Raw genomic sequence first — 17,993 nt, forward strand, 5'->3', positions numbered from 1 at the left:
AACCCTTCCAAATTTCAAATCGTTATCTCAAGCCATTTAAAAGTCATAAAATGTTCCCGCTTTCTTGTGTCACCCGGTATATCACGTTTTATCGAATAGTTGGTAGCACCATCTTTAAAAACAAAGATTTCTTTGCCGGCTTTATCTAAAAAAGTGTTAAGTTGTGACACCATCCGTTGTATGGCGCTTGCGTTTTTGCAGTGTCTCAGTTTTCTATATATTTTGGAGGGTATGTGGTTAATAGGTGCAATGAGGATTAAGAAAAAGGAAATAATTTCCAATACATTTAATTTGTTTGATAACAAAACAATATAATACGTACATATTTACAGCGGTATACAGCGGAAAGTCGGATAAAGTTGTATTTAGGCTTTTCGCTTTAATTCATTTTGAGTTTTCGAGTTGATCCATAGTTTTGCAATTTGTAAAATTTATAAGAAATGTCTTAAAAATAAAAAATATATCAAAACATAAACTTATGTTTCCGTTGTTTCGCAAGGAAAGTTTGTTTTTTTCGCAGAATTCGATAGCCGGGCGTTTTTTAAATATTTTAAAAAATAATTGTCCCGTAATTTTTTGTTGTCATGAAGCGCAACTCGACCTTCACCCCCCCCCCCCCCTCCCGCGACGTTTATTCCTCAGAAAAAAAAATCCGTATAAAGTTGAGCACGACTCCGTTGGTCCACCCGAAGCCGGCTTGAACGACGTACTCGCCCCCCCCACCGTACCGGCCCGGGTCGACTGCGTTGTACTTTTCGAACATGACGCCGTTTTCTTGGTACCCGATCATCGTCGACGTCACCCAACGGTTCGCGAACAGGTTCGCGATAAACGTCGCGTTCTCGTTGCCCGAATTCAACAGTCCTAACACGACGAACTCCTGGAGGGGAGGCCACGCGTTTGGCAGGTCCCATTGCTCGCCGCTCCTGGCCAGCGACGTCGGGACGCCCCCCAGGTATTCGTCGACGCCGTTGTGGATGAAATACGCCGACGCCCGTCCTCCGTACTCTTCGGCACGATCCCGAGAATGGGCTCCCGCCCACAGGGGCACGAAATTGCTCGGGAAGAACAGGCGCCGCGGACGTCGCAGGACCAGGTCGTAGTCGTGCCAGATACCGTCGACCTGGTCGTAGAGGACGGCGTCGATCGCCGCGCCCCACGTCCTTGAACGTTCCAACCAGGCGGTTTGCTTGACGTCGTCGCCGAGGAGGCCGTAAAAATCGGACACGTCGGCGAACGCCTTGTACAGGATTGCGTTCAGGTCCACGGGCACGACACGCTCGACGTCAATCCGCGACAAGTTCGTTTCGGTACCGCCCAGGTCGTCGAAAAACCACCTGGTGGAAAAGTCCCAGCCGCTCTCGGCCCCGCTTTTGAGGGCCCGATAGCAACGCCGCTCGGCGACGTCGTCCTCGTCATAGGGGAAGCACGTCGCTACATCCTGAGAGTACGATTCGGGTCGCGGCGTGTTGCTGGGTGAAGAGTACCGCGCCAGCTCGTAGGTAACGCCGTCCTTGACGACCGCGACGGTGCGGTTGGCGAGCCAGAAAGCGAGCTCGGCCTCCAGGGTGGCGACGTTGGCCGCGAGCCAGCGGGTGTCGTTGGTCGCTTTGACGTATTGGGCGGCCATTAGCGCAAAGACTGGCGGCTGCGACCGGTTGAGGTAGTAGACGCGACCACCTGGTACAGGGAAATAAATAAAATAACAAATGTTTTACGTAATATACTGGATGTTTCAAAAAATATGCATCACCCAAAAAAAAAAGAAAAAAACATTACTCCTGTTGAAAGTTTGTTAATGGCTCAACTTTGATAATTCTTTTTTGTAGGATAGATTTCACGATTTTCTTAAAATTAAATATTATTAGAGAGGAGTAGATATGATGTAAACAGACTTTACAACGCTGTATTTCTTTTATTAAAAAGGATTTTTAATTTTCATCTAATAATGAAAATAACAGAAATATCAAAATTGATTGACGTCGGCATTCTGTTTCTAAAACCAAATTTGCCGTTTAGAAGCGAATATTCGATAGTCAAATTCACTCGCTAACTTGTATTTTAATTTTGTTGACATTATGTCTTTCGAATACTAAGATTGATATTAAAAATTAAATGTCCCTTAGGTCTTTTTTATTATTATCTTTGAAATTTGTATAATTAAAATTTGTAAGATATTAAAAACACACAAAATAATTAGTTATTTGCAAGGTTTACAATACAGTCGAACTTCGATAAGTCGAACTGCGATTTGACACATGAAAATTTCGAGTTATCAAGACTTCGAGTTACTTACTTAAGTTACTTAAACTACAAATGCATGTACTTTTTTGTGAATGAACATTTATTCATTCATTTTTAAAAATTTTGTTATACGTTACATAAATGCCCTAATATCTATGATTTTTGAACAAAAAACGAAAATTATGAAATAGTAGTACATATGTATGTATGTACATATTTACATAATATATGTACATACAAATGTGTTGTATATTTACCCAGTATATATAAACATAGTATGTATGCACATATACATACGTATGTATGTACATATTAAAGTTTACTCTTTCACTGGAAAAAAGTCAGTTATTTGTGACTGACGACCGGATTTCTTATTTTGATTTTCAAGAAAAGCTTCAATTTTATTTAAACAATCATAGAGGGAATCGGTTGTGTATTCTCTGGTTTTCAAATAGGAACGCAAGACAATCAACGAATTTTCAACCAATTTATTTGAAGGTGGTTGCTGAGAATCATCTTCCAATTCCTCCTCCATCGTGTCACTTTCGCAGTCATCTTCGATGTTTAACTGTACCGGTTCGCATCTGCAGGACTCGATAATATGTTCATCAGTAGGAAACTATGAAGTAGCAATATCCTCATCCACATGTAAAGCGTTCACTTCCCATTCAGAATACTGACCAAAACCGGCTTTTTTAAAACAATTGGAAATTGTTTCAGGCTTAACGTCGATATTCCATGCGGTAGTTACGTCGTCAACACAATCCATTAATGTAATGTTATTATTTTTGTTATCTTCGACCCCACTTGCACTGCCACTTTCCATTGCGGTGATGACTGAATGTTTATTTTTCAAAATTGTAGACACTGTACTTGCCGAAATCCCATACTTCACAGCTACATCTTTATTTTTTGAGCCACTTTCCACTTCTTTGATAACCTTGAATTTTTGATCAACAGACAAAGGTTTTAAAGTACGTTTTGATGACATATCAGCAAATGCAAAAACCCAAAAATGTCTTTAATATAATGTGTAAATTGAATAGGGACAGTATTTTTCACTTAGTATTAACTAGTAAGTCATACAAGTGAACTTAGCAAGCACAGAAACTGAACTGCTTGCATAGGTACGTTAAAAGGACAGGTTAAGATCGGTAGTAATTAGGGGGTTCCCCGACTTATCGAAGTTGGCACCAAATCTTTCGTTCAAGTTATCAAGATGTTCGAGTAATCAAGACAAACTAACACGCATTTCCTACTTTTGACGCTATTGCCAACCAATTTGGTTCGACTTATCAAAAATTCCAGTTATCGAAGTTCGACTGCATTTATTTTTTTTAAACATTAAAAACCTTGATCATTGATCTAGTTACTTTTAGGTAGTCCTGGACATGAATTTGTTGTCATTTTCAATTTGAAAAAATCTCTGAAGTTCGATTTTCCGCTTCAAAAAACTTTGCCGTGTTAGCCATGACTTTGGTCGATGGTATACGAAAAACCCGTTTCATTTCACTTTACTAAGATCTATCCGGCAAGAAGAATTATCAAAATTCAGCTATAAACAAACATTCTACAGGAGTAATGCTTGAGCGAGCTTCATGGAAATTAGTATAGTTAGGTCCCGATTAATATTTCAAACGCCCCGTATTAAAACGTTATAGAAATTGGTATAGTGGAGTTCTAAGTAGTCTGAATTCGAACTTCATGGAAATTAGTACAATTAGGTTTTATGTAGTCCTGAATAATAATTCGTTGATACTTTATTCTTAAAGAAATCCGTTCTCGATATTTGACATCAAAAATAAGTCCCAGTTGACCATGACTTTAGGTGGATGTAAAATGAAACAAAGTTTTAGTGCCTTCTCTCCCTTTTGTTAAAATGATCCCAGTTGGCCATGACTTTAAGATGTAGCAATAAGCGAAACAGTGGTTTAGAGCATTTTTCAGGGATCTATCCAATAAAAAAAATATTAAAATCAATCCATAAACAAAGATTTCACAAGGGTGTGCAGTTAAGTAGGACACACTATATAAACATAAGCTTACTTTTGAAGATACGGGGTGTTAATATTAAAAAAACAGTGTTTTTTACAATATGTTTCGCATTGTCATTTGTCGCATTGTCATTGTCAAAAAGAGTTAATCTTGACTTAATTAGATTAAAATTCTTAAAATTGTGAACTATGAGGAAAAGGTGTGAATATGGTCGTACTCTTTACAAAATATCCTCGTATGTTGGAGTCTATGGATAGACCGGGCGTACATTGACATAAACAACCTGTATCTCGATATATGTGTACATAAACAAGTGATATGAAAACCCGCTGTTGTATAAAATTTCTATGTTTCAAATCTTGGAAATCCGGTTTAAAATAATAAGTTAAATAAATTATTTACGGATCCCTAACTGTAACTTAGTTTATATTTCCGCATTATCAAACCTAACACATTTTTTTTTCTTCTGCACATTTTATTATTCCTTGTTTCGTTTGAAGATCAGGCTGGCTTTCGACAGTCATAGTTTTCACCTTCAGTGAGTATATTTGACTAATTGACTGAGCAAAATATTTTGGTGCAACCGAGGCTGCAGCATTACTTAGTTTGTATTTGTGAACTTCTTAATTCTTGATCACTAAATTTCATCAAGAAATAAATACCTTGTGAGGATTATTTTTTGAGGTATTTGCGCAACCGGGCGGCCACTTTTTTTAACTCAGTTTTAGACCGCAAATACGATCACTGACGTCACGAGGGGCCAACCTCGCGTAGTTTTTTGATTGCCATATTTTTAATTTGCAATGGTTTTGATTAATAATTGTTTCAGATGAGTTTTGTAGCCATTAAGCCTGTATTGATATATTTCTAAAATCGTGCAGTATAGCGTGAATAACCCATTCTAAACACTATCTGGCCTCCCGCCGACTATGAACGCTACCGAATTAAATATCAGCGAGCAAATTGGCCGTCAACTGTTTTGTACGCCCCGGCAAAACCGATCAGCGTCCAATTATGTATCCGAAAAGACAGGCGTCCGAGCTTGTGTAACCACTCCTTTTAAGGGCAACGTTAATTGATAACATTAATCCGGTCGATTATTTATTCCGCACGGCGAGGGCCCCAATTCGTTTCGATTATAATTAATTTTATCGATGTAAAACGCGCTAAACGCTTCCCGTCGTTTATTTTATTGCCCGATTACGCGGGCGAGGTTGATAAGGTAACAATCCCATCTATCGGAAAAACGTCAATTATTATTATAATAAGAACATTTAAATTAAATACATAATGAAATATGTGTCGGTAAATTATTTTTTGTACTCCCGTTTGTAAAATGCCTAATTACACACCGATCTAGCGTGCGGGAAGCGTCATTTTACCATGTCAGTTTCGTTTCCCGCGGATCCGAGCCACTTCGGACATTTTCGGGATTTTACCGGTCGGGATTGGGAGCAATTGGATGTTTTCGGAGATATTTCCCACGCCTTGAATTTTGACGTTTGCCAGTTCTGACGGTCATGTCAGTGAATGTATTCGTGTTGTTTTGCGAAAATGTACCCAAAAACTAACGGTCGTACAAAAAGTATAGTTTATTAAACACTCGCTCCGCTCGTGTCAAATAAACTCGTGAGTCAAATGCCGTTTACCGCACTTGTTGCATAATACACTATAAAAGTTCAAAGGTTAAAAATTTTCTGAAATTGCACTCATCACATGCCCTATAGATAAGTACTCATAGATGAACTGGTAAGCGACACCTGCATTTTATAGTATATTTCTTTATTAAATGCATACATGGTAATGCATTTTTTGGGCAACTACATATCATATTTCCTCAAATTAAAATTTATTTGCTGCAAGTACGTAAGCATAATCTTGTTGGCGTCAGTAGCCGATTTTTTTGGACATTCCTGCGGGAACAGGAGTTGACACGCTGCAGGGCGCATATCGCCATTTGTATTGCCGCCATGTTGTAGGCTGATTGTGTTGTGGATAATAGATAAATTATTATCTGAATAGGGAGGGGAACATCTTGTTCCCGTGTTTCAGGGTATGTAGAAATTAAATTATTTAATATGTAATTTTATCTCTCAAACTTAAAAAGTGGAAACCCAATATTGCTGAGTATAGGGAACCTATTGTTCTTCAAGTAAAGGTTGGTACATTGGTAAATTTAAAGTATGGGTTATTCTAGACATCTGCGATAGAAGAAGCTATAAGTGCAAAAAGAGAGAAAGTTATATGGCATAACATTACAACCCTTTACCGGTGTAGAAGCTCCCATAGAACTAAGGTTACACCTACATTGCTCTTGATCTTACAAATTAATGTCTCTGTATATTGTAGGTTTTAGACAATTATGGGCCACAACTTTTTATAAAGAATATATTTTTTTAATAAGCAATACAAAAATTGCTCATTTTTTGCTGAAATTGTAAAATTATTGGCAATTCACTGGTGACCGATCCAAATGAACCGACCTGAAGATACCAAATTTGACTTTGCCAAAACATCGACTTAATTTTATATTGCTTGAAATAAATATTTCCCTTTAATTGCTTCAATGAAAAGTTCTCGCCAATAAATAATAGTTGTACCTAGTATACCTCTTTTCTTGCAATAAATAAAGTAGAATTGTAATAATACAAACATATGTCTTGTAATAGTGTAAGACTTATCCTGACAAATAGAATTTTCTTGCAACAAATATATATTAGTTGAGATACGAATTAAAAAAAATAATTCCCTGAATCCGATATTTATTTGCTCGATTCGAATTAAGTTATTTAATTAGAACGAATGTGCTTTATTTTCAGGAACTAATTTTTTTGTCTGTGTAATATTATGCCAAAGAAAATTATTTTCTCCAATATAACCCCAACAGTGATAGAGGCCATCACGATACGAAAAATAGAGATAACTAAAGACATGTTTTGCACCAAAACAGATCTTAATTTAAAAAGAAGGTAAAAGATTATCTGATAAGAAAAGCTTCCTACTGACTTGAGGAGTTCTAAGGCTCCGACACAAATAATTGTGTTACTGTTCTCATGTTAACTTTGATATTCTTATCTCATTTTTTTTTTGCCTTTCGGTGTTTATAATGTCAGGTTTTTAAGTATTTCTTAAATAATAAATATGTAATAATTAAAGAGGAAGCCATAATAATAAGGCGTTACGATATAGTTATTTTAGTTAATTAGTGCTACAAACTAGTTTTAATTTTGTTTCTGAACTATTTTTTTTTATTTATTTTTATTTATTATTTATTATTTATTTATTTGCTACATTAGCCAGCCTTTACCTAGGCAACGTCAAGTTTAAATTGACCCTAATTGACTGTTTCTGGACCCCAAGTAATCTGATATATTATTTTTAAATTAAATTAATAAATTTAGTTTAGGAAATAATGTTTTGCTAGACTAAACAAAATAATTTTCAGTATTTTCAGTAATAAAAACTGAATATCAATATTATACCTCAATTGGCAAAGTACATATGCATAAACTGACGATTTCTTATCGAGGTGATTAGTCCACGTAAAGTGTTCGTCAATAAAAATTCCCAGATATGTATTTCACAACTCTGGTTTGTTAAACCGTTTTATTATTTAATTTAATAATAATACTCTTATTTAAACCTGTATAGCGAAAAAGCGTCATTTCTGTTTTCGATTCATTTAAAGCAAGTCCATTTTCGTTGCAAAAAGGTTATTTTATTTACCGCACATGTCGATATTTTGGATAAAATATCTCAACTAGCATTTTAGGTTATGACGACCGCATTGTCCGCGTATGCAGCAACGTAATGACAAGGAAATTATTGTATAATGTTATCAAAGAAAATTATGAATAAAAGCGGTCCCAGTATGGTTCCTTGAGGTACTCCACTAATAACTGGAGCATAAAATGAACTAACCGAGATATTATTATTTTTTACCGGTGAGGTAAGATTTTTTCCAACCGTAACTAATTTCGCGCATCCCGCACTTACAGCATTTATCGAGCATTAATTCTATACCTTTCACATCAAAGGCTCTCCTCAAATCAGTCAAATTTATGTATGTTGCCTATTTAAAACAACATGGTCCATTTTACAAAAAGAAAATATAGGGCGTACCTATATATAAGACAAGACATGAACAAAAATATCTTGCTTTATATTTTTTAATTTTTGATTAATTTTAACAGATTACCGATACACGCGTAATTTTGAAGTTGCCTTAACAAATCTTTTTTTAGTTTTATTCTAAAATCGGATATTTTCTTAAGTATCTGACCCTAATTATTATTATTATCGTTATTGTCACTATTTTCTCAACGAAAGGATATTTGTGGCGTTAAAAATTAAATAAGAAATGAAAATACGTAATTAGGACAACGCGCTTAAATAAAAAAAAATGCCTTTGCGTTTTTAAATCGTGGGTAACAAATTATTAAATTTTAGACGGATCGATTCACCCAATCCGTTTGTTTTCCGCTAAACACAATTTATAGTTAAAATTGCTATACAGTTGTGTAGAACTACATAAGCGGAATAAACTGCACTGCTATTAACTAGCGAGCCGTGAAAATGTCGCTGTCAAATGAAAACAAATCTAGCCGTCAGCATGCGCAAAATCGATGTCTAATATATGTACGTTTAAATATTTTATATAAAGCGGTCGACAGATGCATAACGAAATAAACAATGTGTCAAAGTTAATTTCTTAAAATGTATGTTTATTTATAATTTGATTAATTGGAACTTGATGTTTTCATTTAACCTAACATTTTTCAAGCAGTAATTGTATGCATCCTTAAATTAAATGTATTTTTTTGTTAAACTAATCAGATAAATAAAAAAACTCATAAAAAGAACTTCAATTCAAAACATTACAAGAGACGAAAAAGTTCGACAAACCAACAACCAAACTTCCGAAAGAATCGTCTCCCCATTTTTTTTTACTTCTGTGAACTCTTTGATAACAATTATATAGAAACTGTACTTAGATAAGAGCATTACTTGCACAAAAATATCAAATTGCACCTAAGGTATTAATTAATTTGTATTTTTGAAACTTAAATTTGACACCCTGTATATTAAAAACAAAGAATTTCAGTGCGTGAGGCTTTTTAAAAAATTTATTAATTTAAAATTGATACCCCAATGGATATTTATTGTTTCTTTTTTCTTAAAAAAAATGCATTGCCATTGGTGTCGTCCAGATATTGCGTCGCTAGTTTTTTCAGGTTACAGAGAACTCCGAACGAGTGAAACTTTTCTTTTTCCCGTTTTAATTTTGCATACATCAGCCGCGTCTTTTCAATGAAAAAAGTCGTTAGATGGACCGTTTACATACCATTGGGTATGAAACCGTAAGTGTCAACCAGATAGACGAAATTGTCGAGCATGCCTCGTACGGTGTCGTACATTTCGCTGATGAGTAATGCCTGTATTATCCAGTACGTGTCCCAGTAGTATAGTTCCCTGAACCTGCCGCCGGGTACCACGAAGCCCTCGGGCACGGGGATGATCGAGTGGCGGTCGGGATCGAGTGCCACTTCGGGGGCGACTTTGCGGCCCAGCTGGGGCCAAATCGAGACCAGGTTTTTCGCGAACTCCCTCACTTCCGGCTCGGCAATTTTCGCGAGGAATTCCGGGTTGCTCTTGTAGTCGGGCGGCGACCACGACACCTGTGCATGAGTGGGGCGGAAGGAAAAGGAGAGAAATTAATTACAAACAAGTATTCAAAAAAAGTAAAGAATATTATTATTATTATCTTATTTTCACTTGCACTGTCCTATACCAATTTGGAGCGGTTTTAGAAATATTAAGTATTTTTTATTATTTTTTCCTTCAAAATATGTTACCACCAATTATTCTATAACTTAGCTACCCATTTGGAGAACTCACATGAAGTTAAAATTTTGGTAGCAGTTTGCGGAAGCCCTGTATATTAGATTTGTCTAATTATGATGTACAGACTCATTTAAGATTAATAATTCTGAGACGTTACCTTGTATATCATTTAATATTCTAAGAAAAATTTAATTTTGTGTTAACATGATGTAGAATAGCAGCGGAGCATACCTAAGTAGTAAGTTTTTTGAAAGTACCTCTCGCTATGTTATTTGTGCGAAATTTGGAGTTGCCTTTTAAACCACAATTGATCAAGTCATTTTGTATTTCCGTTAAAAAAAAAATTGAATCAATACGTAAAAACAATGTTTTGACTGTATCTAAAAATAATAAAAAAAATCTATTAAAACTTCATTTTGGTATTTATTTTAATCCGTTTTTAGTTTATTTTTATGTAATTATTAAGTAAAGCATTAGAAATGCAAGTTTTAAAAATTTGCCATCTTTCTTGAAAAATTATTACATACGTTACTTAGCTTGGCTTTAGCCCTCTTTGCGGGGCACTATACTATGGAATGAATTTATCGAGGTAAATCTAATATACATGGCTTTCACAAGCTGCTACCAGAATTCCAGCTTTCTATACGATCAAATAGTGGTTAAATTAAATTAGCGTGTCATATTTTACAGGAAATAAATTGAAAATTACATAGACTGCGGTGATTTTAATTTTTGAGAGCTGTTTGCTTATTTGAATATTTTTGGGAGCCCTTTTTCCAAAAAGCGCCATATTTTTGCTGTACCAAATCATTTTTTTTATAGCGCTCTATATCTTAAAAATGTAATTTTTTCAGTATATGCCTGATGTTTAAATAAATTGATTTTTCTGAAATTAAATTCGATTTGGCCACATAATAGATTCCTTTGTAAAGCAACAGAGTTGTAACCTGCTTATGCGCAGTTTGGTTGTATTGTTCGTGGTGTTACAGTGTTCGCGGCTGTTGTCCGCTGACATTGTGTGAACAATTCAACTAACTTTTGTTATATCTGTGGTAGTAATGTTGTAGTTAAGCAAAGGCAAACTATAACTTGTTTTGTGAAAAATGTAATATTTTGGTGTAAAAATTGGCGACCAAGATAAGTGCTGGGCTACACCTGGCGTCACATCAAGCTTTTACCGGGATCGCGAAAAAGAGTTATGTGCATATTTTACTCTGGAAGGACCGCTAATTGCTGACTTAGTTTCAAAATTAGGAAATGTGCAGTATATAAAAGAAGAATGGCGCCTGTTTATTGACTCAAAAGCGTTGTTTAAAAGGCGTTTTATTGCACAATGATAACGAACTACTTCTTCTGAAGAAAATAAACTACCAAAAAATCAGTGGATTCTTTGGTGTGACCTTCAAGTGCTGTGCATGCTCTTAGAGCTAGCCATTGGACTCAAATAGAATGGCTCTCTAGAACATGGCTTACACCTGGTAGCAAAAATGTATTAAAAGATAGCTTAGTTGACCCCAAAAAGTTTTACTGTCTCCACTTCATATCAAACTTGGCTTGATGAAGCAGTTTGTTAAAACCCTAGACAAAAGCGTTTCAAATATTTGTGCGAGATATTTCCGGCCATATCTGATGCCAGCATAAAAAAAAGTTGGGCCGCAGATAAGCAAGACAAGAATTTTTATTTAAATAAGTATGTATGTAATGTATTGTTCAAAATATGTTACAACACTTTCATCGTCTAGGTTTTAATATGAGTTTGAAATTGCATTGCCTGCTTTCACACTTGAACTATTTTCGTGAAAATTTTGGAACAGTTAGCGAAGAACAGGGAAAGACGTTTCACCAGGAAATGGAACGACGATACCAAGGCAGATGGAGCATAATGATGATGGCGGATACACAGCCGAATGTCCGGACATCACAGCTTTCACTCAAAGTCTGAATAAAGTTTTTTTTTCAAAAAATACATTATTTTAAAAATATCGTTTTTTTTTTCTTCAATATTTTGCAAAAAACCTTACGTGATACAAATAAATAGATAGAATTTTTGAAATCAGCCTACCAAAATTACATAAAATCAATTTTCAAAACAAAAACGTAAAAAATTTAATTTTGTAGACCTGTGTTATTAATTTTGTATATAAGCTGTGTCATTTAAGTTGCCATACGTCATTCAAAAGAAGGTAATCAAACATTCAAAAAGTAGCATCTGGAGAAAATATTTCCAAGCACTAAATAAAACTTAAATAAGCAAAACATTCCTTTCACTTTTACTTTTTTTGTTGCGCAAGTTTCTAGTTATTTTTTTATCATGAAAATTTTGCGGGTCTACTTTTCACTCACCGTTTCGTTTTCACTAACGAAATTCTCTTCTACGAACCGTCCCACCTGTTCTCGAGTCGGCTTGCCTCCCGTATCCGCCATGAAGGCGCGAAAATTGGCCAGCGTGACGTCGACGGAGTTCACTTGACTCATGTCGACGAACGTCTTGGAGTCATTAAACACCCCCGCCAATTGGACCGTGTCTAAAAGGTCGCCCTGGCAGTAGACGGGACTCGGGCACGACTGGACAACGTCTTCGTCCCTGCGACGGACTACCGGGTGCCGCAGGTGTGGCTTGGCGCCGACAAAAACGACGGACGCCAACAGCGCGGTTAGAATTCGCATGATTGCTGAGCTGAGGGTAGCCTCGAGCCTCGAATTTATACGAACCTGCGAGAAAAGTCACGAGATTTTCTCCGGTTTTTCGTTTTTTATGATTATACAGGACGTCATATACAACCGCGCCATTTCCTTGATAGACGTCGTTTGTTTTGAATTTCAAATCGCCCGAAGATGGTCTTTCCGACCAGTAAGAAATTTTGGAACCGGCATGCCGATATGTTTCTTTTTTGAAATTAATTGAAACCGTAAATAAAAAATGCTACCTGGTCATAATTGAAAAAACCGGGAAATATTCATTTAATTCATAATATTGTATTACTGGCCGATTAATAAGAAGAATTAAAAGATAAAAGCAATGAATAGGTAGAAAATAGTAATCTACAATTAAAAATAAGGAAGAAAAATAAAAAAAGATCACAGCATCGATTAGGCGAAAATAATTTTAATCCGTACTTATGAAACCAACAAAAATCCTTGAATCTTGGATAGGATTTAGCTGTCGGCTTAAATTACCTAAGTATATACGTAGTTACAATAATTGCGCAGTTAGGTGGCAGTCATATCCAAAATTATGGAAATAGTGGGTCTGATTGGTTAGGCTAGTCGATGAACTCAAAATTTATTAATTAATTTAAAATATTAATTATTAAAATTTTGAGTTTTTTTATTTGTTTTATTTTATTGGTGTAAAAATTGCGATTCCTTCTTGTACTCTAATAACACTTATATTGTGTGGGCGTGATAAGTATTGTATTTTTAAAACAAATTATACTAATTTAACGAAAATACGCCGCATTTTTCATAGGTGTCGGGTGGAACGCAAACAAGCACTATTTTAAAAAGTATACACAGTGAGTCCCATATAAGAACTGTACTCCCTTGTAAAATCTTTGCTTTTGGTTAGATTTTGATATTTTTGTTGTTGTTGGATAGATCTCTGAAAAAACCTGAGAGAGAGAGAGAGAGAGAGAGAGAGAGAGAAGATAGAACTGCTATTAGGGATTAAAATCAATTTTTATAACATTTTAATACCGGGCGTTTGAAATATCGCTTAATTTTGATGTCAACTATCGAGAAGGTTTATTAGGGACCTAACTATACCAATTTCCATTAAGCATTACTCCTGTAGAATGTTTGTGTATGGCTCAATTTTGATTATTCTTTTTTGCTGGATATATCTTACTAAAGACAAATGAAACGGTTTTTCATATAGCACCGACTAACGTCGTGGAAGCGGAAAATCGAGATAGATTTTTTCAAATTGAAATTGAAACAGATTCGTATTCAGGACTACCTGAAAGTAACTAGACCAATGACCAATGTTTTTAATGTTAAAAAAAAAATGTGACCTTGTCAATAACGATTATTTTGTATGGGATTTTAAGATTCTACAAATTTTAATTATACAAATTTCAAAAATAATGATAAAAAGACTTTTTAAGGGACATTCATTTTTGAAGATCATCTTAAAAGAACAGCATTAATAAATCTTAGTATTCCAAAGGTATAATGTAAAAAAAAATCAAATATAGATTAGCGAGTGAATTTGACAGTCGATTATTCGTTTCTCCATGGTAAACTTGGTTTTACAAAGGAAACAGTATGCTCACGTCAATCAATTTTGATATTTCTGTTATTTTCTTTATTAGATGAAAATTGAAAAACCTTTTTAATTAAAAAAATACAGTAAAATTTGTTTAATCATATTTAATTTTAAGAAAATCGAAAATGTTTTTTTCTGCCCATAACAATTTTTTCATCAATCATAAATTTTCAATAACAATAATTGAAATACGATTATAAAAAAATTAAAAAGTTTGCTAAACTGAAAGTACGTAATTCCATCGTTCGTGGGAGCAATAAAAATCGCGCCCATTTTACGGGAATTTTTCAATTGCCCATTGTAATTGTTGCATGCGGTTAAGAATAATTTTATGTCAGACAAACGTCCATGAAAAATTGTCGCTCGAAAATTACCAAACTATGAGAAACCCCCACAATCAATTTCAATATTTTACGCTCACCAAATATCCGCGAAAGATCCCAATGACTGTGGTCTCCGTATTTTCCGTACCCAATCCCGTATACTGGGCGGTCACTTTTAAAAGTGCTCAAGTGCACCAATTGATCTATCGGGTAAAATCGGAGAGAATATTATTTTTTTTGTTGCGAACGCCGAAAATTTCATTTCAAAAGAAATTTTGATTTTTTTCGGAATTCATTCCTCTTCTGATTGTGCTTGTCCGTTAGGGATGTTGGCGATAAGCCAGACGATTTGCGCCTTACTGGCTGCCGCACTTTTCTTAGTGTCGGATAACCCGACGGCGCGACCACCCTGTATTGATTTTATGGCAGATGGCTCGTACGTCAAAGGCAATTGTTTGCTCTGATAATCGCGCAAAAAAATGTATTCCTTTGCATGCTCTGCCCAAAATTTTGTACTGGTAAGTTAGTTTTAAATTGGAAATGGTAAGTACATAGCAAACATTTTGTTTTTCGTATTATCCAAATTTACCATCGGCGATAATTAGAAAATTAAGCGGGGCGTGGAGGAGGGGGTTAGGTAGGCTTATTTTATACATACACACGGTATAACGAAATATAAAATTATCGCCGTTATTTTCCATTGCCGAATTCGGCGGTCAGATAATAAATTGTTATCTCGATAATAACAAATATGGACAATAACAAAACTAAAAAAACAATCGACTACGTTTGCACTCAACGTTTTATCTTATCTATTATTTTCTCTCTAATAATTATTACATTGCGGTAGAAATTATCAAAAATTCTTCTTTTCAAAACGCCGCCAACGTTTCGACTTGAATTCAAGCCACTCCCGGCACAACCAAGAAAAAAACACGAAAATATTTACGACTTTTTAATTTCACCCCATAGCGTCTACCGTGCTTGAGTACAAGAGAATATTTTAACTTTAAACGCAAGCCAACTTTTTAGTTTTAGAGAATATTTTTAATGGAAACGAAAGTGTACCCTTGGGAACACGTTTTCATCAAGAAATGGAAGTATGTAAATTTCGATTAAAGTAAAAAAATATTTAAAACTTTTTGGTTTCCCTTTATAGCAACCCGCATACCGGCTTGCAACCGAACATTTTCTTTGGAAAGATCTATTTAATTTGAATCATTTGTTTCCTAAACTGGTTTATAAAACACCGCCGCCACTGGTTGTTCGGCTCTTTCCGTTATTTTGACTGCCAACTTAAAACCGTTTTTTTTTAACAAAACTGTTTCTTTAACTGCAAAGAATGAGTATTTCTAAAACTTCTTTTTGTTTCAAAAAAACCGCAAATTGGTATCAACTTTGTATTTTTGCATCCCCGAACATTATATAAACTCCGGCCTTAATGCGAAACATTTAGAATTCCCTCCAAGCTCTTAATCTACCCAAGGCAAAAAATACTAAAAATAATATTTTTATTACATTCTGTATACGAACACAATGTATATTTCCGTCTTACCCTATTTGTTGCCGACAGAAAATAACTGGTAAATCTCCCGCCTTTAAACATACGCGACGTACATGGTTCGCGATTAAAATCGAGCGTGCCTCGGCGGTTGTGACGCAAGCTGGCGCACGGCTCTTCTTTATCGACGCAGGCCGCCAGACGGGATTAACAATTGTTTTTAATCGCGCCCCGGCGGGTTAAATGTCGCGCGCGCTGTACAACTAAGCGGGCCATGAATGTCGTTTTTCGCGCTCGCAGTAGGCCGGCCAAAATGCGTGGGCTGTCAATTTCGCGATCAAATGCGTGGGCTGTCAATTTCGCGATCAAATAAATGCGTGCGGTTTATTTAATACGTACCCGAAGAGGTTACGGCGTGATCGTGATGTGACTCGCGTTTACGCGCACGCGGCTACGGTTTAAAAGCAGACGGATCGGCGTTATCTGGTAGATAATGCGAGCGTATTTTTCCGAACGCACTGCGCCGAGACAACGCGCTGTTACGATAAGGTTCAGGTAAGCGTCGCGGTTTAGTTCAAGGTATATGGGGTGACGGCTAGACTCGCATTTTCAAGTGCTTACCTCTTTTCGTTTTCCAAACACAGCCAGATGTCGAAAGTTATCTGGCGTCGCCGACGACGCAAGGTGAAGTAGTACCGCAAACTGACCCAGATGTCGCCCGAGGCAAAATAAGTCTGAAGGGCGCTTTCACGATAAAAGCGCGTGAATTTTTATTTTTTAAAATTATATGGGTTAGAGACATCGCAAAAACTTAGCGGGTTCTTAAAGGGCAAGGTTCAATTTTTGGTGGCTGAAAAAAAAAACAATTTTTGGCAAATCCCGGTAATATTTTAAGTTTTAACTTGGGTGGCTTTTGGGAGTTGAAAGGTGTATTCCAATATGGTCATTCTTTAACCCTGTTACAGTTATTCCACAATAGTATAATTTGCATTTTTTGCTGCTCGCAGACCTCATTTGACAAGCAAAATTAATTTTCTACTCCCGTCTGTAAAATAGCTAATTACCCACCGATCTAGCGTGCGGGAAGCGTCACTTTACCACGCCAGTTTCGTTTCCCATGAATTCCGAGCCACTTCGGACATTTCCGGGATTTTACCGCACGGATTTGTAAGCAATCGGATGTTTTCGGAGATTTTACCGCTTCAATTTTGACGTCAATTCTGACAGTTATGTCAGTGAATGTATTCGTGTTGTTTTGCGAAAATGTACCCAAAAACTAACGGTCGTAGAAAAAGTAAAGTATGCAACACGTTTGATAAACTTCAGTCACTCGTTTATTAAACACTCGCTCCGTTGGTGCCAAATAAACTCGTGGCTCAAATGCCGTTTACAGTGCTTGTTGCATAATAATTTGAGTTGTTTTGCCTATCTTTTTCCAGCTTTGTTTTTCTTTTTTTTTGTTCTACCAAGGTTTTTAAAAAGAATGCCTTCAAGGCCCGAATTTGGTATAATTGAATTTGGGAGCAGTCGGATGTTTTTATTAGTATATTATGCAACAAGTGCGGTAAACGGCATTTGACTCACGAGTTTATTTGACACGAGCGGAGCGAGTGTTTAATAAACTAGTGGGTTAAAAAGTTTACCGAACGTGTTGCATCGTATACTTTTTCTACGACCGTTAGTTTTTGGGTACATTTTCCCAAAACAACACGAATATATTCACCGACATTTACAAACGTCAAAATTCAAAGATCGGTGGGCAATTAGGTATTTTACAGACGGGAGTAGAAAAAAAATATGGCTTGAATGTATTCGTGTT

General features: G+C 35.9%; 1 protein-coding gene and 1 long non-coding RNA gene across 5 annotated transcripts in view; one reads left to right on the forward strand and one right to left on the reverse strand.

Moving 5' to 3' along the window:
- The window catches only part of LOC132700012 (uncharacterized), a 59,159-nt gene that overhangs the window by 6,219 nt on the left and 34,947 nt on the right, over window positions 1-17,993 (forward strand). The window contains exon 1 of one of the 3 annotated variants that reach the window (XR_009618586.1): window positions 16,590-16,729. The exons of the other annotated variants lie outside the window; for them this stretch is intronic. This is a non-coding gene — a long non-coding RNA (uncharacterized LOC132700012). Of the gene's footprint in view, window positions 1-16,589; window positions 16,730-17,993 lie in introns of those variants that run through there. 3 annotated transcript variants of the gene reach the window in all.
- LOC132700009 (trehalase-like) lies at window positions 280-16,686 on the reverse strand. 2 transcript variants are annotated; one of them, XM_060667054.1, is made up of 4 exons: window positions 16,229-16,546; window positions 12,427-12,795; window positions 9,584-9,917; window positions 280-1,680 (listed from the first exon to the last, which is right to left on the reverse strand). In XM_060667054.1, exons 1-4 carry the CDS (start codon window positions 16,277-16,279, stop codon window positions 632-634), a joined length of 1,803 nt encoding a protein of 600 aa, XP_060523037.1. In that variant the 5' UTR covers window positions 16,280-16,546; the 3' UTR covers window positions 280-631. The 2 variants fall into 2 exon arrangements, with proteins under 2 accessions (XP_060523037.1, XP_060523038.1); XM_060667055.1 differs by lacking the exon at window positions 16,229-16,546 and adding an exon at window positions 16,574-16,686 and having other exon boundaries at window positions 311-1,680.

This window comes from Cylas formicarius, unplaced genomic scaffold (assembly GCF_029955315.1).
Source record: "Cylas formicarius isolate icCylForm1 unplaced genomic scaffold, icCylForm1.1 PGA_scaffold_3__17_contigs__length_32017465, whole genome shotgun sequence".
Taxonomy (NCBI): Eukaryota; Metazoa; Arthropoda; class Insecta; order Coleoptera; family Brentidae; genus Cylas; species Cylas formicarius.